Source organism: Epinephelus lanceolatus, chromosome 16, assembly GCF_041903045.1.
Source record: "Epinephelus lanceolatus isolate andai-2023 chromosome 16, ASM4190304v1, whole genome shotgun sequence".
NCBI lineage: Eukaryota > Metazoa > Chordata > Actinopteri > Perciformes > Serranidae > Epinephelus > Epinephelus lanceolatus.
The window spans coordinates 1,843,854-1,870,859 of NC_135749.1; the positions used below are offsets into that span (position 1 = coordinate 1,843,854).

At 42.7% G+C, this 27,006-nt stretch overlaps 1 protein-coding gene across 1 annotated transcript; it reads left to right on the forward strand.

Moving 5' to 3' along the window:
• Nucleotides 1-5,100: 5,100 nt before the first annotated feature.
• On the forward strand, nt 5,101-25,100 carry slc6a18 (solute carrier family 6 member 18). Its single transcript, XM_033637521.2, has 12 exons — nt 5,101-5,543; nt 13,337-13,477; nt 13,573-13,710; nt 14,812-14,993; nt 15,092-15,202; nt 15,281-15,393; nt 15,477-15,605; nt 19,189-19,345; nt 19,523-19,727; nt 19,814-19,973; nt 20,064-20,226; nt 21,509-25,100. Exons 1-12 carry the CDS (start codon nt 5,402-5,404, stop codon nt 21,722-21,724), a joined length of 1,857 nt encoding a protein of 618 aa, XP_033493412.1. The 5' UTR covers nt 5,101-5,401; the 3' UTR covers nt 21,725-25,100.
• The last annotated feature ends 1,906 nt before the right edge of the window (nt 25,101-27,006 follow it).

Below are 27,006 nucleotides of genomic sequence, written 5' to 3' on the forward strand. Positions count from 1 at the left end.
ACTATGTGTTTAATGTGTGTTTACTGTGTGTTTAATGTGTGTTTACTATGTGTTTAATGTGTGTTTACTATGTGTTTAATGTGTGTTTACTATGTGTTTAATGTGTGTTTACTGTGTGTTTACTATGTGTTTAATGTGTGTTTACTGTGTGTTTACTATGTGTTTAATGTGTGTTTAATGTGTTTACTATGTGTTTAATGTGTGTTTACTATGTGTTTAATGTGTGTTTACTGTGTGTTTACTATGTGTTTAATGTGTGTTTACTGTGTGTTTACTATGTGTTTAATGTGTGTTTACTATGTGTTTAATGTGTGTTTAATGTGTGTTTAATGTTTAATGTGTGTTTACTGTGTTTAATGTGTGTTTACTGTGTGTTTACTATGTGTTTAATGTGTGTTTAATGTGTGTTTAATGTTTAATGTGTGTTTAATGTGTGTGTTAAATGTGTGTTTAATGTGTGTGTTTAATGTGTGTTTATTGTGTTTAATGTGTGTGTTTAATGTTTAATTGCCCTGCAAGGACGATGTGCTTGTGTAAACGGGGACTGTAAACCATAATAGCAGTGAATGGCTGACTGCAGACAGAGCAGATTGAAATATGGCTTCCTACATGTTGACCACGTGTATTGATAAAGTATTCCAAGTAGTAACAATGATTCTTGGCAACCATAAAAACCTTTGTGACAGTCCCAGGAGAAGCTAAAACCTGAACATACATAAAAATGTGGCTGTTTTGGGCCTTGTTTACACCGATACAAATAAAAACGGATTTATTTATCCTGTTTAAAAAAAAATTCTGGTTTACTCGATCAGCTGTGAAAACGATATCCCTGTTTACACGAAAACGCAGAAACGGCAGCTTTTTGCTGCAGTTAGCACACCAGGCCAGTAGGTGGCGATACGCCATATGTCAAACACCATACAAGAATGTTCTGCGCATGCACAGTGATTTGCTTTCCTCTGGGCGCTAGTGATAAAAACAATGATGAACTACATTTTAACCTTATGTAGCATCGTTAGCTACTGTACACTTACTAATATTGGGCACAGCAGACGTCTTTGTGCGCCAGTGTAGCAGTGATGTTGATGCAGCAGTGCTAAGTTTGTTTGTTAGCTCGTAAGTAGTCCCAAAAGTGCTAACAAAACAACCCGGCATATATCCACCGTTGTTGTTGTGGTTCCTGGGCGCCTAATGGGCATGTGCGAACTGGGTTGCAACGTCATCTTTTTCCAAAATCTCCGTCTATCCTGTTTACACGTCTCCATAGAAACAGATTCACTCAACCGTGCAACAGGAGTGGAGTCTTGAGGGGCTCGGTGGAAGATTGCGCCACTTTCTCTACTGTTAATATAACGTTTACAAAAGTTAAATACATTTTAAAGACAAAACAGCAGCAGCGCGTAGCAGCCATGAAAAGGTTCAGAGGCCGTTTACACGTTGCCGGCTATTTTCATAAACGGACATTTCACCGTCTCCGTTTTCAAAAAGATCTTCGTTTACACTTACCCGTGTATATATACACAAGAGCATGCCAAACCTGTAGGTGGCAGTGTAACGACAAGCTCAAGCCTTCCATGTATCCGTTGTCACCATAGCAACATAGGTCGCACTTTTTACACAGGCGCAAGTTCCGGCGCATACTGTGACGTGGGCTGCCTATAACTCCGTTTATCTGCGTTTATCTCAGTTTACATGCAAACGCGCAACCAGAGTTTTCCAAAATCTCCACTCTGGCCGGAGTTTTTAGAGAGACTCGGTTTCAGAGGAGAAATCTCCGTTTGTGTGTAAACGAAGGGCACAAACGAAGGAAGATGTCTCCGTTTATCAAAATCACCGTGTACGTGTAAACGGCCTCTCAGTCAGCTCTCAGTGGGCAGGAACAGGGATTCACCTCGTTAGGAGAGAAACTGAAGGGAAACTCTGGCCACAGGGATGAGGAGCAGTGTCTCTGCAGCCTGAGGAGCATGAACGAGCAACACCTGGAGCCCATTCAAACCTAATCAGGCTCTCTTAAGATGGACTGACCTTTAAGGTGGCCCAGCCAACTCTACTACACCTCTCTCTCCTACTAATCCAAATCACCTGCACCTTGTTGATTTAACCACCTGTGCCTCATCAGTTCAGTCACCTGTACGCCTGTGCACCTCACGACCTTCCTCCCCAAACTCTTCTTCTCCTCCTCTCCTCCTCCTCAGCAGGACAATAGAGTAGCAACATCACATCACAACACCTAATCACCTCCAATATGAACCCTGGGGGGGGTACGCAGCACGGAGCTCATCGAGATGTGTCCCACACCCTGAGTCTTGATCCGCCAGGTTCATAAAAGCTCCAGCCTCCATCCGACTCCATCCATCCCCCTCCTCCCATCATCCCATCGAACCCGACCCTCTCCCCGTCATCCCTGATCCTCCAGTCATCCAATAAAAGGACTTTATACCGTACATATGGCGAGGTCTTTGTTAGTGAACACACAGATTAACAGTAACCAGAGTTTTTATAAATCTCCATCTCAGTTTGCATGTGGACGAGAGGCCCAAACGTAGAAATCTGCCTTCACAAAAACATCTGTAGAGACGGGGCCTTAATAATTCCAGCATCAGTACAGAGATGACCTCAAACTTCTTTTACCTGAACCAGCATAAAAACACAGGTCAGTTATCAGCTCACAGGAGAACAGAGTGAACCTGGACTCACAGTCACAGGCAGGAGATGCAGACATGGTGGGTTATTATAGCTGACTGAGTCTTTAAAGAAGCAGATAAGTAAAATAATTAAACCCTGATCTGCTGCAACACCATAAGGTCAGTGGGTTTTCTCTCCCTCACAGTAAACCTGTGCGTGCATCTGCAAAAACTCGACTCCTGTAACATACTGACCTCAGCTCAGCTCAAACAGTCCTTTAAACAATAATAACTTGTCTTGTACAGATAAGGAGAGATTAAACAGGAGGAGCTGATGACTCTGTTCCTGTCAGCACAGACTGTACAGACTGTTAAAGTGCCTCTTTGCTTCTTACTGTATTAGAAACATTAGTGACGGAGCCTTTAGCAGCGGCTCTGTAGTTCCTCTCCAGCGTCTCTCTGTGGCTTTGACAAAGAAAAAATCACATTAAAATGAAAAATGGTTATTTATTTATTTTAAATATTTTATGTTTTATCCATCATTTTTGTAGGCCTAAAGAAAATCTTATATTCTCTAATTGTAAAAATGTGTAGCCTATGCACTGAATTAATTTAAAACAAAGTTTTAACACGGGGGTCAGAAACCTGTCAAAAGAGACATTTTTGACCAAAAGTAATTCAAAATAATCTGCAAAACATATTTGAGCCTTATAGTAACAATTAACCTATTGACATTACAAATAGTATGATGCACATTTTGGGGCAGCATGGTGGTGTGGTGGTTAGCACTGTCGCCTCACAGCAAGAGGGTTGCTGGTTCAATCCTGGGTGTGGGAGCCCTTCTGTGCGGAGTTTGCATGTTCTCCCCGTGTCAGCGTGGGTTCTCTCCAGGCACTCCGGCTTCCTCCCACAGTCCAAAGACATGCAGATTGGGGACTAGGTTAACTGATAACTCAAAATTTTTCGTGAGTGTGAATGGTTGTTTGTCTCTATGTGTCAGCCCTGCGATAATCTGGCGACCTGTCCAGGGTGAACCCTGCCTCTCACCCAATGTCAGCTGGGATAGGCTCCAGCCCCCTGCGACCCCCAACAGGATGAAGTGGTTAGAAGATGGATGGATGATGCACATTTTAGCTGACAAAATGTTAAAAGTTTCTTTAATTTTATTTATTTATTTTCTTAATTCAGAGCAGAGGCTACACATTTTTACAGCTGGAAAATGTCAGAATTTCCGACAACAGTGATAATTAAAAAAAGAAAATGTTAACAGATAAATAACCGTTATTCTTGTTACGTGACTTTTTTGTCAAAGCCACAGACAGCCACTGGAGAAGGGCTACAGAGCCACAGGCTGCCAACCCCTTTTAAAGGGATAGTGCACCCAAAAATGAAAATTCAGCCATTATCTACTCACCCATATGTTGAGGGAGGCTCAGGTGAAGTTTTAGAGTCCTCACATCACTTGCAGAGATCCAAGGGGAGAGGAGGTAGCAACACAACTCCACCTAATGGAGGCTGACGGCGCCCCAGATTCAAACGTCCAAAAACACATAATTGAAACCACAAAATATCTCCATACTGCTCGTCCGTAGTGATCCAAGTGTCCTGAAGCCCCGACATAAAAAGCTGTTTGGAAAAACCTCATTTGAACTCTGTTTTTAGCCTCATTGTAGCCTGTAGCTCTGACTGCCTCTCTGGGCACCGCGCTCACGTGTGCGCTTGCGCGAGACCGTGACACATGGGCACTGCCTTCATGTGTGTTCACGTACTTTCGCTGGTCTCGTGTGCAAGCGCACACACGTGAGCGCGGTAAGGCGTCGGCTGGCTGGAGGGGGGTCACCACTGAAGCGGAGAGTCATTTCATTTCCACTACATTTCACAACATATATCCGCCCATCTTTTAAGTGGTTTGGTCTCCAGTGGAGCGCACAGCTGATGGGTGGCCCGGGTGCTTTGTTCACATTAAACAGATTCAGTGTGGACAGAGTGATGCTCGCTCGCTGTTAGGACACGATGTAAAATTCATGAGGCCTGAATTTCCTGCTCAGACTTCTAAATAAGTGTGTGTGCAGTGAACCTGCCACACGATGATGTCAGAGGGAAATATAACACCCAGACAGATGAGCTCAGCAAGGTGATTTTTAAGTATTCCAGAGGTAATCCAAAGTATTTAAAACACATTACTTAGTTAAAAAATGGCACATATTCAGTCATCTGTAGTGAAACAGGAATTCAAACGTCACCCTTTGCTCTCTGTAAAGCATTCCCTGTTTTATTTCGATGCTTAAACTCATCTGTATGAGTAAAGTTTTATAATTGGATAAAGATACGGCCTCATCATTCTACAGCTGTGTCTTTTTTTATTGACTGTGTGCGCTTTAGTGTCAGCGTAACATTGAAACAGCATCAGCAGGTTATCCATTAATCTAAAGTTAAGCACAGTCCCATTAAAAAGGAAAAAAACTGGGAGGTTCGACCACTAAATCACGATATCCGATGTTTTCATTCCCTCCCTGACGGCCTGATTTCCTTCATAAAAAAATAAAAAAACAATAAAACTTGCCTCGCTGCTGATAGGTCAGAGGAGGACGGCCCAGCAAAGAGAGCTAGAAGAGGAAAAGAGAGGACGACTGGACATCACTCAGTCTGGAGATCAGGTGGAGGATTCTGGGCCAAATTAAAGTCTATCTCACCTGGCTGAAGTGTGCGTGAGGATTAGGAGAGTTTCATCCTTGTAACAGAACTGGAACTGTGAGAAGAATTTTTCCCAGCTGGCGATGGGCAAAACAAAAAACTCTGAAGTGGAGGAGAGACCCAAATGGGACAACAAGGTCCAGTACCTGCTGACGTGTATCGGCTTTGCTGTGGGACTTGGAAACATCTGGCGTTTTCCCTACCTGTGTCAAGTCTATGGAGGAGGTGAGATGCTCTTTTGATGCTGTCAGATGTTGATCAGTGTTATATAATCAGACTATTTTATCCAACCCTGAGATACTAAACTGAACCACAGCAACACATCAGAGTCTCTCTCCGTAGACCAGGCGTGCTGAGCCTTATCTTGTTGGATGGATCATGGTGAACGTTGGTGATTGTTTCCATCCCAGCCAAACGTCCTAATTCCCGTATTTACTTCCTCATTGTTCCTGGTTAGAGTCGTGAGGCCTGAAAAGAAAGAATCTAAAAGACCTAGGTCAGGGTAAAGTTGAGTCAACAGCCAGTCCTGTAAATGTTTACAGGGTCTTATCAACCTCTCATATTGACTCTAACATTCCTCATTACCATAGACAGCATTGCACCCAGTCGACCTCGGCTTAATGATCAATTGCACACCTTTTTCTTGAGAATCTGAAGCCTCAGGTGTGTGTTCTTTAAACCAGTGATGGTTTTAATCCTATTTCTAATAGGACGCTTTATGTTTCATGTGTTGAAGGTGCAGTCTGTGCCTCAGATGAGCCTGACGTTATGTTCACACCAGGTCTGAATAAAAACAATTTGCGTGAGTGAATAACATGTGAAGTCAATGTAAAGAAGTTATTGGATGCACGATGGAGGCGACACAAATGACACAGAATATGCAAATTAAGGGCTGTGAATGAAGCGTAGCCATAGAGATCCTTCAGGGGCGTATGACACCAAGGACGTATTGGTGGAAGTTCACTCATTGATTCAGCAGTTTACCTATGGCTAAGCCACGCCCCCTCCACTCACTCGGACAAACTATCAACATTCAGTGAGCGGCGCTATGGCAGGTGTCACAGTACACGGCATTTCACAGGAGGCAACTGATGATTTTTGGAGACATTACGATCAGATGTCATTGAGAAGTAACCAAAAGGGCCTAAACTACGCATTGGAGGGATATATTCATCATTTTATTGTTGAGAAGGTCGATGAAAAGCTTAAATTACAAGCCAACATTTACAGGTCACAGTGTACGCTTGTGAACCGCATCTGGTTGCCGTCGCCATCAAAGACAACAAGTTAAAGTGCCACTGAAGTTAAGGTTTTTGGCTCAGAATATGAGAAAAGGATAACGGCCTTTTTACCATCTTTACCAAGAGTGTCTCTCCGTTAGTTTGGTGCTACAGTATTTACACTGAATCATTCAGCATAACGTTTGCCAACCTTTGTTATCTCTGCCATTACAGATAAGTTAATGAAGCTAAGCTCCAGAAGTTAACGTTAGCTTAACTAGAGCCCTTTGGACAACAGCTAACAATGATGTACGATCACCAAAGTACAAAACTAGAACAAAATAGGCTAATGAACTCCCAGCAAACAAGGTGACATGATGAACAACGCAGCTAGGAGCTAACGTTAGGCTAACTTTAGCTAACGTTAGCTAGAGATGTTAAAGATAACTTTATATTTCTTTCCAGCAAAGTGACAATATGTTGCCTCAAACACAATGTTGACTTACCTTAGAACAGATGTAGACATCATTGTTAATCTTATTCACGTTAAGTTGATGTTGTGGTCTAACGTTACCACACAACTTTATCCAAAGGAGACACTTTTCTCGGTTGAGATGTGGTTTAAAGTGTAAAAAATACACCTGGTCGCCCAGCCTCTCAGGATACCTTGTGTCAGAGTTGCATGTACCCCATGCACACCGTTTGACCATTTTTAAACTTCAAATCTCAGAAAAAGCTCATAAAACCGAACAAACTGACTTTCTGTAATGCATTTCAATGGACGTCCAGGCAGAGAATGTCCCAGTGTATGGGAATGGCTATACGCACTGTGATTGGCTCATCGTGTTTGAGGGCGGGGCTTAGCCATAGGTCAATTATGTACAAGATATTCTAGCGTTCAAACTCCGCAACAAAAGCATTTGCATCTCGTTTGGTGTGGACGCAACATAAGTTATGTTTTATAGCTGTAATGTCTGTGAAGCAGGATAATGTTCATATGTCACGTCTACACATGACGCGCTGAGAATCCTCCTGCGTTTAGTGACGATCTGGAACGGCGTGTTCATTTACACTTGTTAGGTTTAGAAAAAAACATCATGGTTTGGCACCACATTCCTACAGGAAGCAAACGCCAGCCTCCTGAGTGAAACTCTGGGGTTTGTTGGACACGTCCACCTCCCCGTCTGCACTATAGGGACTTTAAGGCCCAATCCCAATTCCTATCTTAACCCTCAATCTTAATTCTCAAACTCAACCCTCAATCTCACTAGCCCTCAGAACCAAGTGTTAAGGGCTATCTTGTGACTTTCAAATGGGACACCCCTCAAAGGCAGATACGTCTTAAGACTGTCGGGGGCAGCAATATGCCAAAACTCCAACACTTTATTTCAATTCTTGTACAAAACAAGCAGTGACAGACATGAACAGAACAAATATGCCAGGGTTAAGAGAAAAGAAAAAGAAATAAAATAAACAAATAAATAAATAAAAAAGTTCAGCAGCTCAAACAATTAAATTGTTTACATATTTTCAGAGTCTTTATAGCTTTGGAGTTTGTGGAGTGCTGAATGGTTTCTAAGTATTGCTGCATTTCATTCATAAAAATTTTGAACAAGGGTTTTCTGTTACAAAATTTACTCTTATGAATATGGAATTTCACTAAGATAATAGATAGATTAATGATACAGAATTGTTTTTGTTTTGAAATGCTGACATCATAAAATCCAAACAGCACATCTTTGTACAGTAGTGAAAATAGAACATACATGTTGCAACGAATATACTCGACAAAATCTTCCCAAAAAGTGACAGTATAGGGGCAGCTCCAAAACAAATGTACAGTTACCAAACAACAATCTGCTGCAGTCTGCAGCTGTGCTGATTTCATATTGAAACAGAATGCTTGATCATTAGGGGAACAGTTGCCATTGTGACTGAGAATAATGTTATGAATATGAACAGTTCACAACTTACAAATTACTTACTCCCATAGTTTTTTTGGAGCCTGCTTGCTTTTTGTAAACTTGTCTTCATTGGTGGCCCTGAAATGAATCAGGACTTGTGTTTTGTCTGGTGGCCCTGAAATGGAACAGAGATAACAACATTACTTTTATTTTTTTGGGCTACCTGTCAGATATTCGTTAAGTTACTGGTTTAGTTTCATGTAGTATTGCAAGTATTATCACAACAAATACTGTAGTCAACATCCAGCAGAACTGGTGAGGCTGTTTACATGGTCACACAAGTGTTATCTGGTGACTTTCATCCACGTTAACGTTTCACTCTTTGGGTTATAAGTAGATATTCAACCAAATAACCTGTAAGTTACCACAACAACCAATGTAACTTGTTCAGCGGAAAGTCACCAGATAATACGATCACTAACGTTAACCTGCAGCTGTAACGTTACCAGCCGCAGACTCTACAGCTACAGGAGATGACACCGTCCGGTCATCTTACAAAAATTTCGCGTATATTAAAACAACTTAACAACTACATTATCACTGAGAAAAATTACTCTTTGTAACTGAATGACAGCATACTCAGTTATCAGAGAACTGGGGTTATGTGCGGTGGGACAGGCAAGCCGTCGCCCGCGACCAAAAACGTGTGTTACGCTACAAAGAAGTCTATAGTCCATAAAATGACGTTAAACTAAGATAATGCAACGGTTATAATAATTTTAAAACAACTATTAACGAGGAAAATACTCACATTTATAACCCACCCTGCGTTCCAATACCCATACTACCATACTATTTAGTATGCCAGAAAAATAATTAGTGTGTCCCAATACATAGTATGTCAGATGCAGTATGCCAAAAGTACCAGGATGTTCTACTACATCTGGTCATATTTCGCAGTATGCATGTCAGCGTGCTTCTTTGGCCATTCTGACCCACAATCCTTTGCGCAGTGGAAGTTATGTCGCACTGACTGAGGTGCGTGTACAACCAACGCCCACATATAGCATGGAAGACAACACGACACAGACAACACAGACAACTTCATTGTGATTATAGTATAATCAATGTTAGGGTTCAACTATGACTACAATATAGAAGATTCTACCAGTACAGGCAGTGGTGTAAGTGTGGTATAAATAATGAATGAATATGACTAAAGATGAATACACTATGGGCCAGGTATGAGCAGTATAGACTAGTAAATATACTGAACAAAAATATAAACGCAACACTTTTGTTTTTGCTCCCATTTTTCATGAGCTGAACTCAAAGATCTAAAACATTTTCTATACACACAAAAGACCATTTCCCACAAATATTGTTCACAAATCTGTCTAAATCTGTGTTAGTGAGCACTTCTCCTTTGCCGAGATAATCCATCCCACCTCACAGGTGTGGCATATCAAGATGCTGATTAGACAGCATGATTATTGCACAGGTGTGCCTTAGGCTGGCCACAATAAAAGGCCACTCTGAAATGTTCAGTTTTGCTTTATTGGGGGGGTCTGGGGGGGGTCAGAAAACCAGTCAGTATCTGGTGTGACCATCATTTGCCTCACGCAGTGCAACACATCTCCTTCGCATAGAGTTAATCAGGTTGTTGATTGTGGCCTGTGGAATGTTGGTCCACTCCTCTTCAATGGCTGTGCCAAGTTGCTGGATATTGGCAGGAACTGGAACACGCTGTATACGCCGATCCAGAGCATCCCAAACATGCTCAATGGGTGACATGTCCGGTGAGAATGCTGGCCATGCAAGAACTGGGATGTTTTCAGCTTCCAGGAATTGTGTACAGATCCTTGCAACATGGGGCCGTGCATTATCATGCTGCAACATGAGGTGATAGTCGTGGATGAATGGCACAACAATGGGCCTCAGGATCTCGTCACGGTATCTCTGTGCATTCAAAATGCCATCAACAAAATGCACCTGTGTTCATTGGCCATAACATACGCCTGCCCATACCATAACCCCACCGCCACCATGGGCCACTCGATCCACAACGTTGACATCAGCAAACCGCTCACCCACATGACGCCACACACACTCTCTGCCATCTGCCCTGAACAGTGAAAACCGGGATTCATCCATGAAGAGAACACCTCTCCAACGTGCCAGATGCCATCGAATGTGAGCATTTGCTCACTCAAGTCAGTTACGACGACGAACTGCAGTCAGGTCGAGACCCCGATGAGGATGACGAGCATGCAGATGAGCTTCCCTGAGACGGTTTCTGACAGTTTGTGCAGAAATTCTTTGGTTATGCAAACCGATTGTTGCAGCAGCTGTCCGGGTGGCTGGTCTCAGACGATCTTGGAGGTGAACATGCTGGATGTGGAGGTCCTGGGCTGGTGTGGTTACACGTGGTCTGCGGTTGTGAGGCCGGTTGGATGTACTGCCAAATTGTCTGAAACGCCTTTGGAGACGGCTTATGGTAGAGAAATGAACATTCAATTCACGGGCAACAGCTCTGGTGGACATTCCTGCAGTCAGCATGCCAATTGCACACTCCCTCAAAACTTGCGACATCTGTAGCATTGTGCTGTGTGATAAAACTGAACATTTCAGAGTGGCCTTTTATTGTGGCCAGCCTAAGGCACACCTGTGCAATAATCATGCTGTCTAATCAGCATCTTGATATGCCACACCTGTGAGGTGGGATGGATTATCTCGGCAAAGGAGAAGTGCTCACTGACACAGATTTAGACAGATTTGTGAACAATATTTGAGGGAAATGGTCTTTTGTGTGTATAGAAAATGTTTTAGATCTTTGAGTTCAGCTCATGAAAAATAGGAGCAAAAACAAAAGTGTTGCGTTTATATTTTTGTTCAGTGTATATAAATAGTAAAAGTCAAACACATATTAAGTAATGTAGTAAGAATGTGCAGGTATGTTACACTACAAATAAAAGTAATGTGAATGTAAGGCTGCCTCACGTGCAGACAGAATATAGTGCCAGCAGCTGCATAGCTGTAAATATATTTAACAACAACCATCTGCCAGCAACAGAGAGCTGTGTGTGAAGGGGGTTAATGTGCCTACTGGTGACTAGTTCAATAGACAGGTCACTAATAATAGGCTTGGAACTGTTTATTAGAAACAACAACATACATGACGACATAACAGCAACAGAGCTCTCCGGCACCTCCGACGGTATGCACGACTCTGGCGAGCTCGACAAGAGGAGATTTGCTGCATCTCCGAAGTACAACAACACAAAATATTCGAATGTGGCGCTACGGACGGCGGCGGAAGTGAGCAAGAGGGTTGGAGTTCAGGGAGCAGATGTAGTGTGTCCCAATAGTATGCATACTGCATACTACACTACATACTTTTTAAGGGCAGCTGCAGTACATACTAAAAGTATATAGTAGAAGTATGCAATTTGGAACGCAGGATCTGCTTCCTTATGTTTGTCGCCGCCATCTTGCATTGACTGAATCGTCTGTACTCGGCTGAGCTCGGCGGATCATACGCAAAGGATTCTGGGATAGCACTTACTGCCAAGGGTGGTCCTGGAAAATCTTAAAAGTGAGGGCCAGACAGCCCTTATTCTTGGCCCTCAACTCAACACTCTGAGAATCGGGACAGCACTAGCACTTCGCGGGAGCGCAGATTTTTGAGACTGAGGGTTAAGATAGGAATAGGGATTGGGCCTAAAGCTTCCTATAATACATTGTTATCAGCAGTGTTTCTAACCAGGCTGCTCTCACAAGTTTTTTTAATGTTTTCCTGTGAAAAGCACAAATTCGTACATATCCAGCATATTTTGAAAGACTGCGATCATGTGACCAATGTATTGGCAGCAGTAAAGAAGGAAGCAGTCCTGGTCTTGTCAGGAGGCAGGTTGGGGTGGTGGATCAGTCACAAAAACATTCCTTTCCCCTGGAGTTGCGTGTTCGGATCCGTGTGAACTTTGTGTGAACTTTGAGGCATTTTAAGGTGCGTCCTCACCATGTTTCATTTCCTAAACCTAAGCTCCATAACTTTACATTAATTAAGTAACTGTATGTTAAAGATATAACATCATTTGTGGGGTACAAATTCTTAGAATATCATATGAACCATTCTATGACACTACGCTGTTCAAACAGGTGATGTCCTCACTCCGCCGCAACAGATGTTTCAAACTGCACCGCCAGCTTGGTCCACCTCGTCAGCAGCAATCAGTTACTTCCAATACACAATGATTCAGAGTGACTTTCTGGTCGTGTACAGTAGGCATGCACCAGACCAAGCTGTCAGCACGACAAGAGGGCGTGACAATTAGAAAATTCAAACTGTGCTCACATCAAAACAGCCAATCAAACTGTAGCTACAAACAATCAGCGGTGCTGGGCGGATGTGAGTTTAGTTGAAATGGTTGAGTGTAGTGAGTGTGCACCGTCAGGTTCCATCCAGCCCTGTTACAAACTGACACCACCCAGCAGGTGTCAGACGCCAAAAATACTAACGAAGAGGTGAGCTGTCATATGTTCTGTGACCTTGTTTGACTTTGTTTAAAGTTCGTGGGGGTGAATCATATTTGGTCTTTTGCTCTCATTACCTTATCACCTGCCTATCTGCTATTTTCTAGTCTGACTCCACTCACTTTTTTGTCCACCTATAAGACCACAATAAAATTCCTGTGATCATGTGTCAAAATGTATTTCGGTTTCTAGAAGTCGTTGAGTATTGCAGTGCATTTATTCAGCCTTATTGCAGCTTGATAAAGGTAATAAAAAAAACAGTCAGTCATGATCATGAAACTTATTTTACATTATCTCTGCAGAGTCTGTTGATAATAAAAATGTGTTAACTGTGAGGTTAACATTAACTTCATGTCTCCAGGTGCGTTCCTCATCCCCTACCTGATAGCGCTGGTGTTCCAGGGCCTCCCCCTGCTCTACCTGGAGCTGGCCATAGGACAGAGGCTCCGCAAGGGCAGCATCGGCGTCTGGAAAGCCATCTCACCAATGCTGGGTGGAGTCGGTGGGTGGCTGCGAATCATTAGTGGCATTTATTATCTGTCATATTCGTCATTATTTCATGAGCTGAAAACTTCTTCATTTATTTCCTGTGTGTAGGCATCGCCTCCATGATAGTGTCATTCCTGGTGGCCCTGTTTTACAACACCATCCTGGCCTGGGTGCTCTGGTACTTCTTTCACTCTTTCCAGAACCCTCTGCCGTGGAGCCAGTGTCCGCTGAATGACAACCTGACAGGTAATAAGAACCACCAGTCGTCCTGTCTGCACCTGAGACATGCATCACAGTGACAGTAATTAAAGACGTGTTGACTAACAGGAGCCTAAAATTGAATCAACTCTGGTTTGAGCAATTAGTATGGTTACAGTCAAGCTGTAAGATACAAGAGGACCTTTAACTCTGAGGCTCGTCGTGGCATGTCAGATCAGATTTAATAGGGAAACTGGATTTTTATTGTTTTATGGCTCAAAGAGATCCTCCTGACCTCGACACCATTCAGCAGACGGTGATTTGAACCCTGCTACAACACGATGAGTTTCCTCTGTAGGGTGTCTGGGCTCAGCCTTAGAGATAGGGGGAGGAGTCAGACATCTGGAGGGAGCTCGGAGTAGAGCTGCTGCTCCTTCATGTTGAGGTGGTTCAACATCTGATCAGGATCCTCCTGGGCGCCTCCTGTTAGGGGTGTTCTGGGCACGTCCCACTGGTAGGAGGCCCCGGGGCAGACCCAGAACACACTGGAGGGATTATATATCTCATCTGGTCTGGGAACACCTCGGGGTCCTCCAGGAGGAGCTGGAAAGCGTTGCTGAGGAGAGGGATGTCTGGGTGCTTTGCTCAGCCTGCTGCCCCCGCGACCTGACCCTGGATAAGCAGATGAAAATGGATGGACGATGACAATAAAAGGCATTCTGATTCTGATACAAATTAACCCAAACATCAGTTCAAACAGGTGTGTCTTTATCTGGCTTTCATAAGAAACCACACAGTCAGCAGACCGTCAGGAAGCAAGCAGAGCTTTCCAACATTTAGGTGCGACGGCTGCAAAAGCTCGATCGCCACAGGTCTGAAGGTGAGTGGAGGGACAGACAACAAATTTATTTGATCAAAGAGAGTGAACTGAAGAATATGAGTAAAGTAGTTCAGCCACATAAGAGAAAGTCTGACTTCGAGAATGAGAATTTTGAATTGGATCATGAACTCAACAGGGAGCCAGTGGAGGCAACTTGAACTCAGTTACAAAGGTTGACGCACCCAAAATAAACACCAATAACTTTAAGTCTCGGTCGCTGTAGAGTTTTATAGATCTCATGTTTGTCTCTTGTGTCTGCATCCATACAGGTTATAATGACGAGTGTGTGAAGAGCACTCCAGTGAACTACTTCTGGTACCGTGAGACCCTGAACATCACACCAGACATCGAGATCAGCGGCTCCCTGCAGTGGTGGCTGGTCATCTGTCTGGCCAGCGCCTGGTTAGTGGTCTACATCTGCTTCATCAAAGGCATCGAGTCCATGGGAAAGGTCCGTTTACCTGGAGACATCACTGCTGACAGTGACAGTGAGCTGCAGACAGACAGACAGAGTTAATGATGGCTGTATGGTGTGTTTGCATATTTCAGGCTGTGTATGTGACGTCCACATTTCCCTACCTGGTGCTGACTATCTTCCTGATCCGTGGCCTCACTCTGCCCGGAGCTACTGACGGACTGGTGTACCTCTTCACTCCTGATGTGAGTTTGTTGCTGCTACAGCTGATATGAGATGTTATTTCCTGACACAATGACCTGATGTGTTTCTGCTGGCTGCAGTGGGAGATTCTGAAGAACCCTCAGGTGTGGCTGGACGCTGCCACTCAGATCTTCTTCTCTCTGTCTCTGGCGTTTGGAGGTCTCATAGCTTTCTCCAGCTACAACGCTGAGAGGTAAAAGTCCTTCACTCCCTCCCAGAACTGTGATGATGTGGCTGATGACTTACAGAGCTGTTTGTCTCTCCTGTCTCCATCAGAAATAACTGTGAGAGGGACGCTCTCCTCGTAGGAATAATAAACAGTGCCACCTCGCTCTATGGCTCCATTTCCATCTTCTCCATCCTGGGATTTAAAGCAAACACTGCCTACAACTTCTGTATGGAGGAGTACGTATGCACACATATCCTACACTGCAAATTATTTCTAGAAATTCATTTATGAATTTAACCCATATTTATCCAGGTCAGTTCCGCTGAGGTCGACGATCTCTTTCACAAGGCAGACCTGGCCAAGAGCAGCACGCAAAAAGTTACAGCCAAACAACCACATAATAAAAACATAAAAGATCTACAGTAACATGTAGAACACCTACACACTATGACAGGAACCGGCTGACTCATTTGTCCTTGTGCTTATGAGAGCTTTAAAATCAGGCAGAGTCCAGTTCACCTAGTTTCAAATCTTGCTGAAGGTTATTCCAGGTCTCATTATTCCTGGGTTTCTTTCCCAGCTCAGTCCGAGCACCAGGAACAGACAACAAAACTAAATCCTGAGATCTCAGACTGTAGCTACAGTCAGATCTCTGTTCAATCCAAGTACAAATATAGGTGAACAAATACCAGAGACTGAGCCTACGAAAGGCCAAAGATGGCCGACCAGCCCTGGAATAAAGCGTACAGTGATGAGTGAGGGTGAATCTCAGAGCACTGTGATGTGCAGTGTCTAACATGTACAAACAATGTGCAGATGCATTCATGCACCATAAATCACTATAATCCAGAACCAGTAAACACGTAGCAGCAGCCAGACTCAGAGGAGAAACAGGACTTTACAATTACAGTGTGTAACTGTAATACTCCACAATAAATTACATTATTATCACCTCGAAAGCTGCAACTGTGATATTAAACTGTATTCAGAATTTTATTGTGAAATTCATGCACAAAAATATCGTAATTTTATAGGAGCATACTGCTAAATCACAGTAATCCAATGTACAGTACAGGCCAAAAGTTTGGACACACCTTCTCATTCAATGCGTTTTCTTTGTTTTCATGACTATTTACATTGTAGATTCTCACTGAAGGCATCAAAACTATGAATGAACACATGTGGAGTTATGTACTTAACAAAAAAAGGTGAAATAACTGAAAACATGTTTTATATTCTAGTTTCTTCAAAATAGCCACCCTTTGCTCTGATTACTGCTTTGCACACTCTTGGCATTCTCTCCATGAGCTTCAAGAGGTAGTCACCTGAAATGGTTTCCACTTCACAGGTGTGCCTTATCAGGGTTAATTAGTGGAATTTCTTGCTTTATCAATGGGGTTGGGACCATCAGTTGTGTTGTGCAGAAGTCAGGTTAATACACAGCCGACAGCCCTATTGGACAACTGTTAAAATTCATATTATGGCAAGAACCAATCAGCTAACTAAAGAAAAACGAGTGGCCATCATTACTTTAAGAAATGAAGGTCAGTCAGTCCGGAAAATTGCAAAAACTTTAAATGTGTCCCCAAGTGGAGTCGCAAAAACCATCAAGCGCTACAACCAAACTGGCACACATGAGGACCGACCCAGGAAAGGAAGACCAAGAGTCACCTCTGCTTCTGAGGATAAGTTCATCCGAGTCACCAGCCTCAGAAATGGCAAGTTAACAGCAGCTCAGATCAGAGACCAGATGAATGCCACACAGAGTTCTAGCAGCAGACCCATCTCTAGAACAACTGTTAAGAGGAGACTGCGCCAATCAGGCCTTCATGGTCAAATAGCTGCTAGGAAACCACTGCTAAGGAGAGGCAACAAGCAGAAGAGATTTGTTTGGGCCAAGAAACACAAGGAATGGACATTAGACCAGTGGAAATCTGTGCTTTGGTCTGATGAGTCCAAATTTGAGATCTTTGGTTCCAACCGCCGTGTCTTTGTGAGACGCAGAAAAGGTGAACGGATGGATTCCACATGCCTGGTTCCCACTGTGAAGCATGGAGGAGGAGGTGTGATGGTGTGGGGGTGTTTTGCTGGTGACACTGTTGGGGATTTATTCAAAATTGAAGGCACACTGAACCAGCATGGCTACCACAGCATCCTGCAGCGACATGCCATCCCATCCGGTTTGCGTTTAGTTGGACCATCATTTATTTTTCAACAGGACAATGACCCCAAACACACCTCCAGGCTGTGTAAGGGCTATTTGACCAAGAAGGAGAGTGATGGAGTGCTGCGGCAGATGACCTGGCCTCCACAGTCACCGGACCTGAACCCAATCGAGATGGTTTGGGGTGAGCTGGACCGCAGAGTGAAGGCAAAGGGGCCAACAAGTGCTAAACACCTCTGGGAACTCCTTCAAGACTGTTGGAAAACCATTTGAGGTGACTACCTCTTGAAGCTCATGGAGAGAATGCCAAGAGTGTGCAAAGCAGTAATCAGAGCAAAGGGTGGCTATTTTGAAGAAACTAGAATATAAAACATGTTTTCAGTTATTTCACCTTTTTTTGTTAAGTACATAACTCCACATGTGTTCATTCATAGTTCTGATGCCTTCAGTGAGAATCTACAATGTAAATAGTCATGAAAATAAAGAAAACGCATTGAATGAGAAGGTGTGTCCAAACTTTTGGCCTGTACTGTACATAAAGTTACAGTTAAATACAGTAATTTACAAGAATATCCTGTTAAATCACAGTAATGTAACAAGCTTTAACTGTGCGGTTACAGTTAGATATAGTAATTCTACGGGAGCATACTTCAAAATCACAGTAATATGCAGGTATAACTATTGTGAGATCACAGTACACAGCTGTCAGTTCACAGTAATTTACTGTGAAAGTGATGCAACTAGTAGCCAGTAATTTACTGTAAATGTACAGCCAAATATGATACTGTGCACTGCAAATTATTTCTAGAAACTTAAAATATGTAGCTGTATTATTTCACAATAAATCACATTGTTATCACTTCACAGGCTTTTACTGTGATATTTCACCATATTCAGATTTTTATTGTGAAATTCATGCAGGTAAATATAGTAATTTTACAGAAGTACACTGTTAAATCACAGTAATGTAATGTAAATAAACTGTGAGATTACAGTTAAATATAATAATTTTACAGGAGCATGCTGCTTAATCACAGTAATATGCATGTATAACTATATCATTTACTGTTAAAATCATACAGTAACTTACTGTGAAAGTGATGCAACTAGTAGCCTGTAATTTGCTGTAAATGTGCAGCCAAATATTTTACAGCAATTTAAAAAAAATTACAATATGTACCTGTAATATTTCACAATGAATTACATTATTATCACTACTAGGCTACAACTGTGATATAATTGTATACAGATTTTATTGTGAAATTCATGCAGGTAAATATAATAATTTTACCGAAGTACACCGCAAAATCACAGTAATATATGGAGTTTAACTGTGAGATTACCATTACAGTCAGTAATTCAGCTAAATCAAAGTAATCCAATGTACATAGACTGCAAAGTTACAGGTAAAAACAGTAACTTTACAGGTTGTATCACAGCAATATGCAGGTATAACTACTGTGAGATCACAGTATACAGCTGTCAGCTCACAATAATTTACTGTAAAAATGATACAGCAACTTACTGTGAAAGTGATGCAACTAGTAGCCTGTAATTTACTGTAAATGTGCAGCCAAACATTTCACAGTGAATTTTAAAGCTTCTTTTTTCTTAGTGAAACCAATGAGGCTGATTTTTTTTAATCCCGTCTGCAGAAACATCTTGGCTGTGACCAACCACTTTGAGTTTTCAGACCAGAACATCACAGTGGAGAACTACAATCACTGGTTTGAGTATCTAAAGCAGACATCTCCAGGTGAGCTGGCCAAAGTGGACCTGAGGCCCTGTGACCTGCAGACCTTCCTCGACCAGGTATCGTATCTATTAAAACACACCCAGTCTTGTTCGTTGCGTTCTTTCTGTCTGAGTCTCATTTTAATAATTAAATCCTGCAGTTCAGGATCAGTACAGAACATCATGTGATGGTCAAACATGTACAGTCAGTTCCTGATTACTCATTACTTTGTCTCTCTCATCTTCCGCCCCCAGAGCGCCTCAGGAACCGGCCTGGCTTTCATTGTGTTCACTGAGGCAGTGATCGAGATGCCAGGCTCACAGGTATGGGCCATACTGTTCTTCGTCATGCTCTTCAGCCTGGGCCTCTCCTCCATGTTTGGCACCATAGAAGGAGTCCTCAATCCCATGAAGGACCTCAAACTAATGCCCAAGTGTATCCCCAATGAGCTCGCAACCGGTACCTGCAAATCAGCTTGTTATAAAGTCGAAGTGTTTTTCCTTTTGAAACTCGTCTCTGAACAACTTTTTTTTCTTCTCCCGTAGCGATCATGTGCCTGGTCGCCTTCTTGGTAGCTCTCATCTTCACCATGGCGTCAGGAAACTACTGGGTGGAGATCTTCAACAGCTACGTGGGCTCTGTTCCTCTGCTCATCATCGCGTTCATTGAGATTATTGGAGTCGCCTATATCTATGGAATGAAAAAGTAATGTTTCTCCTCTTCTGTGATACTCTGCAGTCTCATGAGATTCATATACATGAAACATTTCTCTCTGGTCTCTTTATCCTCTGACAGTTTCAGCGAAGATATCTACTTCATGACTGGGAAGAGGCCCAACATCTTCTGGAAGGCGTGCTGGATGGTCATCAGTCCTTTGATGCTCCTGGTGGTGTTGGTTTCCTACGTGGTTGTCCAGGCACAGAAACACCCCACCTATCCTGCATGGAACCCAGACTATGTAAGCGAAGGTCGAAGGCACTGACACGGAGACGTTAAGAATTTAGTAGCACAGCGTCCAGTCTTGAACACATTATGTAAGAATCATCTCCACTGTTAACCTCAGCTCTGTAAGCGTTTACGCATCTTTAGCTCACCTCAGTTTTGGTTTTAATGCTCACAAATTTACTGTTTTACTTCACACTCATCAACCTTGTTAGAGCCGTTTTCAGCCTCAGAGGAACAGTTGTTGTACACTACCTGCCCAACACCAAACAACGTACAAAATTAGACACGAGCTAGTGAACACAGTGGAGCATTTAGCAGCTACACAGACACACAGGAGTTGGTGAAGACTTGTTACGCCCCCGTGTAGCAGAGCAGGAGCACAACATAAAAGTGTGTAAGTTATTTATTACTGTGAGAAATGAACTTAGTTTAACAATAATGTGAAGCAAAAATAACTCAGACAAAACAATAAACAAAACAACTATCTAAACCCTGAACATACTAACTACAGGTATGTCAAACAAACAAAAAGACATTTCCCAAACCTGGCTCCCTGAGATGTGTAAGAAACATGAGAAAAATATAGCACCAAGCACCAGACTTTTTTTAGACTTACATTCATCAGGTGATCTGATGAAATCCAAATAAATGCTAATGTTGCTCTGTGTCTGTTTGATATGTGCATTTCCAACTGTTTGCCAAAATGTCCGCCAAAACGACTCCACATGATGATGTCAGTGTTGTTGCTGTTGCTTCCTGTTCAGTCCCAAAAGCAGCCAAAAAACATTATGCAGGTTTAAAGGAATGGTTTTACATGTTTGGAAATCCGCATTCAGAGAGTTAGATTAAAAGAGCGATGCACTCTGACATCTGTACGCTAAACGTGAAGCTAGTCATGTCGTGCAGGAAATTAGCGATGGAGGAAGTATGAAACAACCTGGCTCTGTCCAAAGGACATAAATATGCCCACTTACACCTCTAAAGCTAACCAGTTAGCATGTTTTATCTTCACCGTTTGACCCATACACAGAACAAAAAGTAGAAATTCGTTATGGTTTTAAGTTAAGCTAATCCGTTGTTGGATTTAGTTTCATATTTAGCACAGTGGTGTCACTTTCATTTCACAAAATGTCAAAGTATTGTTCAACTTTATTTTTTAAATGAAATCCTTTTACAATATTCTGTACATTATATATATATATATATATATATATATATATATATTTTAAAATAATATAATAATAATAATAATATTCTGTACATTATATTTTACACTGTGTTGTCTTTGTCTGCAGGAACTGTTCCCAAAAACTGAAACCAAGTCCTACCCAGACTGGGTGTTTGCCATCATCATCCTCCTCTCTGTAGTACCTGTGATTTCCATCCCTCTGGTGGCTCTCTACAGACTCATCTGCTGTGGACTCAAGAAGTCGTCTGCTCGTGCCGACCTAACTCCCTACTACAACAACAGCTTTGAGGCTGAAACACCGCATGAGAACCAGAGAGCTTAAAAATGTTTGCAAGAAACAACGTTACTGCACAGAAAAGGACCTCCTGATCGTTATCGCCTCGTCTGTGGAATCTTTATTCAGCCGACAGCTGACATATAATCAGTCACACTGACTTTACTACTGATTTATGTTGTTTACATTTATCAGCGTTTAACAGAACCTGAAAACTGGATTAATTTTACAGAGAAATTCTTTCCTTTGGACATTTCTGTGTCGTGTTAATGTACATGAAGGACAGCTGAATGCAAACGTTTGGGCACCCCGGTCAAAATTTCTTAATTTCTTCTTCATTTCTTCAATATTCTAAGCAAGATTACTATATTTTTAAATTTCCATCTTTTAAAGTTTTGAAATAATTAAAAAGGAAAAGGGCCTGAGGCAGAGGTTTGGGCACCCTGCATGGTCAGGACTTACACTTCCTGTTTGGAGGATTCTTCTTGGGCCGTCTTCATGCTCTGCTCTTTGAGCTCTATCCACACGTTTAATGATGTTTAGGTCGGGGGACTGTGAGGGGCGTGGCCAAACCTTCAGCTGGCTCCTCTTGAGGTCGTCCATTGTGGATTTAGAAGTGTGTTACAGATCACTGTCCTGTTGTAGAAGCCATCTTTACAGATGCTGTGATGTCTGGACTTTAACTGAATCCATTCTTCCCTCTACCTGTGAAATGTTCCCCGTGCCACTGGCTGCAACACAAGCCCAAAGCATCATCCATCCACCCCCGTGTTTAACAGTTTGTTCTCCAAACATACCTCAAAGTTCTGTTTTACCTTCATCAGTCCACAGGACTTGTTTCCAAAAAGCATCAGGCTTGTTTCGATGTTCCTTTGCAAACTTGTGATGCTGAATTTCGTGGTGAGGACACAGGAAAAGTTTTCTTCTGATGACTCTTCCATAATAATAATAATAATAATAATAATAATAATAATAATAATAACAATAATAACTTTAATTTATATAGTGCCTTTCAAGAAACCCAAGGTCACTTTACAATACATAGTAAGGAAACAATAGCACCAACAGAACAGTACAATACAACACAAGCAGTACAGAAAAGCAACAAAACTAAAACCAACAACAGAAGAAAGCAGAGAAACTGTGATGGTACACTGGGCATAAGATGGATTATAGAATTAAAAAGCCATGGTGAACAGTTTTGAGGTTGAGTTTTGAGGGTGGATTTGAAAATGTCCACTGAAGGGGCGTTGCGGGTTACAGGGTTCCCCCCTAAGAGCTCCAGAGGGTGGGGGCAGCGACACTGAAGGCCCGGTCACCAAAAGTTCGGAGGCAGGAGTGAGGGATGAAGAGTAGGCCGGAGTCAGAGGAGCGTAGAGATCTGGACAGAGTGTAGGGGTGGAGGAGGTCCGTTATGTACTGTGGGATTTTGTAGATTATGCGGGACTTGACCAGGAGCCAGTGGAGATGGATGAGGGTGGGGGTGATGTGCTGCAGTCCAGGCGGGAGGTGATGAAGGAGTGTATGAGTGTTTCTGCAACTGAGTCGGTGAGTGATGGCCGGAGTCTGGAGATGTTTTTCAGGTGGTGGAAAGCAGATTTGGTGACAGATTTGATGTGGGTCTGCCAGGTTGCGGACCTCAGCAGATGGTGAGATGGTGGCACTGTCGATGGTTAGGATTAGATTCCCAACCTTCCCGAGCAGTGCCTTGGGGGCCACAACCATGAGCTCTGTCTTGTTGCTGTTGAGTTTGAGTAGATTAGATGTCAACCAGGATTTTATTTCAAGGAGGCAATTGATGAGAGACTGAGGGGGCAGAGGGTACAGGGTTTTGTACTGATGTAGAGCTGGGTGTCGTCGGCATATGAATGAAAATTGAGACCATGGCGGTGGATGATTTTGCCTAACGGGAGCATGTTAATGTTGAACAGAAGGGGGCCAAGCACTGAGCCTTGGGGGACACCGTGATTGACTGAGGTGGGGGAGGAAGAACCAGCATGGGTAACAAATTGTTTACAGTCAGAGAGGTAGGAGCGGAAGAATGAGAGGGCAGTGAGGCCAAGGTATTCTGCCAGGCGGGTGAGGAGGATGGGGTGGGAGACGTGTCAAAGGCTGCAGAGAGGTCGAGGAGGATGAGTATACTGATCAAATCACAGTCAGTGGCGATGAGGAGGTAATTGGTGATTTTGATGAGGGTGGTCTCGTTGCTGTGCTGACCATGAAGGTCATACTGGACCAGGTGTGTCTGCACAGTAGAACAATGCACCACCACTCCAGCGTCTGATGAATCTTCCTGCAGGTCTTTTGATTTGCCTTTCTAACAATCCTACAAGCAGCTGTCACAAAGTTTTCAGCTTGACCTCCACAGTTCCTGTTAACGTCCATTTCTTAATGACATGACCAACTGAGGAAACAGCTCCCTGAAGACACTTTGCTATCTTCTTATAGTCTTCATCAGGTCTTTTAGTTTTCAGAGTGCTAGACAGCTGTTTAGAGGAGCCTATGGCTGCTGATTGCTGGGACAAGGTTTCAGGAGTCAGTTGAAATTAGCATCACCTGGCCTTTCCTAACGATGACTGTGAACAAGCCAGACCCTAACAAGCTCATTAAGGTCTAAGACCCTGGGAAAAGCTGTCTGAGAGCTCAGATGTCTCGGGGTGCCCAGACTTTTTCATGGTGCTTGTTTAATTTTTTCACTCTCAACTGTACAAAACAAAAATAAAACACTGATCTTGCTGCATGTTTCATCTTTAACTTTATGTCTCTGGGAGATCAGTTCATCTTCTACTTTCTTAACTATTCACTGTAAATTAAATTTCGATCAGGGGTGTCCAAGCAAGCAATCTTCCAAATGACGTCACGTCTTCATCATGGAAAAACACCACAAAGTATAAATCAAAGTCCAGAGAGACAAACAGCTGTGGGAGGGGGCGGGGTCTGGAGCAGTAGCTGGATGTTTTTCAGTTCTCCATCTTTATTGATCTGGTGGTTGTTGATTTATAGGGTGAGTTTATGACTGAGCTTTGGGACTGTTTCTCACTCTTTAACCTGTTTCCCAATGCAACAGATACATTATTATTTTGGCACACTGACGATCAGATGAATCTGAATCACTCATTAATTTCACAGGAGAAAAAACAGACAAAACTCACAACATGAACTCAAAGCTCAAAGTCTACATCTGGATGGCCAAGAAGTCCTCGGGGGTCCTGGGTTTAGTGGCCTGTCGGACTCTGGCCAGTATCAGATCCCCCAGACACCTCTCCAGACTGCACTTCCCTGTCAAGAAGACAACAGCAGAGGACAGGAAAATGTTTTCTCTGGTCTATTTGATAGTGAACTGTAAAATTTATCCAACTAAACTATTTCCAACTGTAAAACTAAATTAAGGGTGGTAATAAACTGACTTGAGTCCATGTAAGACCTTGTTGGGTTCACCTCTCATAAAGTCCACATTTACAGGTACCGGTCTTGGGAAGTTGTGATGAAGATGTTTTCATATCAGTCTTGGACTGATATGAAAACTAACCACCAACAAAAGAAGGAGACCATGAGAAACACCACCACCAAGGCACTGGACTGCCGCCCTGCGCCCGCAGCACAAAGAGGGAAAGAGGGCAGTTAAAACACAGCCATGAGGTGCTAATGATTATTAGTTTATCACTGATTAGTGTTCTTGACATTTTAGTCATTTTATTTTTATTTTGCTAAATAAATCCTTTGGTTAACACGTCTTTGACCCTGTGGTTGCATTTGAACTTGTGTGACCTCAGTAGCCCAGAGCAGTCTTAATAACTTCCATGGGTGAAATTCCCAGGGTGGCGTAACAGCAACTTTCCATGCTCCCCCACTGTGGATATCTCCTGAGGCATTCATATATATATATATATATATATATCCACTAATTAACCCTGATAAGGCACACCTGTGAAGTGGAAACCATTTCAGGTGACTACCTCTTGAAGCTCATGGAGAGAATGCCAAGAGTGTGCAAAGCAGTAATCAGAGCAAAGGGTGGCTATTTTGAAGAAACTAGAATATAAAACATGTTTTCAGTTATTTCACCTTTTTTTGTTAAGTACATAACTCCACATGTGTTCATTCATAGTTTTGATGCCTTCAGTGAGAATCTACAATGTAAATAGTCATGAAAATAAAGAAAACGCATTGAATGAGAAGGTGTGTCCAAACTTTTGGCCTGTACTGTATATATATATATTACTACAAAATTCAATACATCTTGTGGCTTAATTTCATAAGTTGTTTATTATAATTTGCTGTCATCTTTAGGATCTGGAGAGGACTACAAATAAAGATGACTTTTATTGTTATTGACCTCACTAATCTTACAGATGTTTAAATTTAATGAAGTGCTCCTCTGGTCTGAAAAAAAGAGAGCAAACAAACTAAAAAACTGCACGTCAGAGAGTAAAGATACATCATGCTGGTGGAGAGTGGCACATGACCAGTGATGTGTGTGTCGTACTTGGCAAAGGTTTGTAAGTCTGGTGTGATCATAAAGTCATTCACCATTCTCAGGGAGGAAAAAAAACACATGCAGTCATTAGAAAAGAGCTGCAGTGCAGAGAGACTGCCCTCTGCTGCTGCAGGTGTGCTATTACAACTACAGTCTGCTGCAACCTGTCAGTCTTTAGTCTGTATTCAGGATACACATCAGTTGATACCACAGTGACGACTGCTCCTCCTGGGGTCCACACAAAACGTAAAAAATAAGACATTAAGGGGCAGTTTACATGACAGTTATCACATTATAGATAATTTACTACAGTTCCCACCAAACCCTTTCAGTCCAGTCCCTCTGGAGCCAGCAGTAAGCCTTCAGACATGGTACCTAGACCCTCGGTGTGTTCAGACAGTCCTCTTAAATGTGGGCGGGGTTGTTGTCACTCACTGCTCCGTCCAGCACTCGCTGTATTTCCTCATCAGCGGTGACACAGATGGAAGTCTGCACCTGGTTTATCGTCCACAGAACGAGGCCAGTGTTGCCAAGTCCGCTCATTATAAGCGACTTTGGGCTTGTTTTTCTGTAAAGTTGCTTACAAATATTGGTAGTCGCGGGTCACAGTTTTTTTGGGCTTGTTTCTAAAGCGTAGTTGCTTATTTGGGCTTGTTCCCAGCTCCATAATAAGTTGTCAAGCAGATATTTTCGATATGTTATTTAAACGTAGGATAGTTTGTCTTGCCTGTTCCCTCTGTCCCTCCCCTTTCTCCATACACACAGGAGACAGCAGAGTTTTTTCCCACCCGCATCCTGCTTCTAATTGGCTCTGACCCTGATGGCAACGAGTACCAGCCAATCAGAGGCAGAG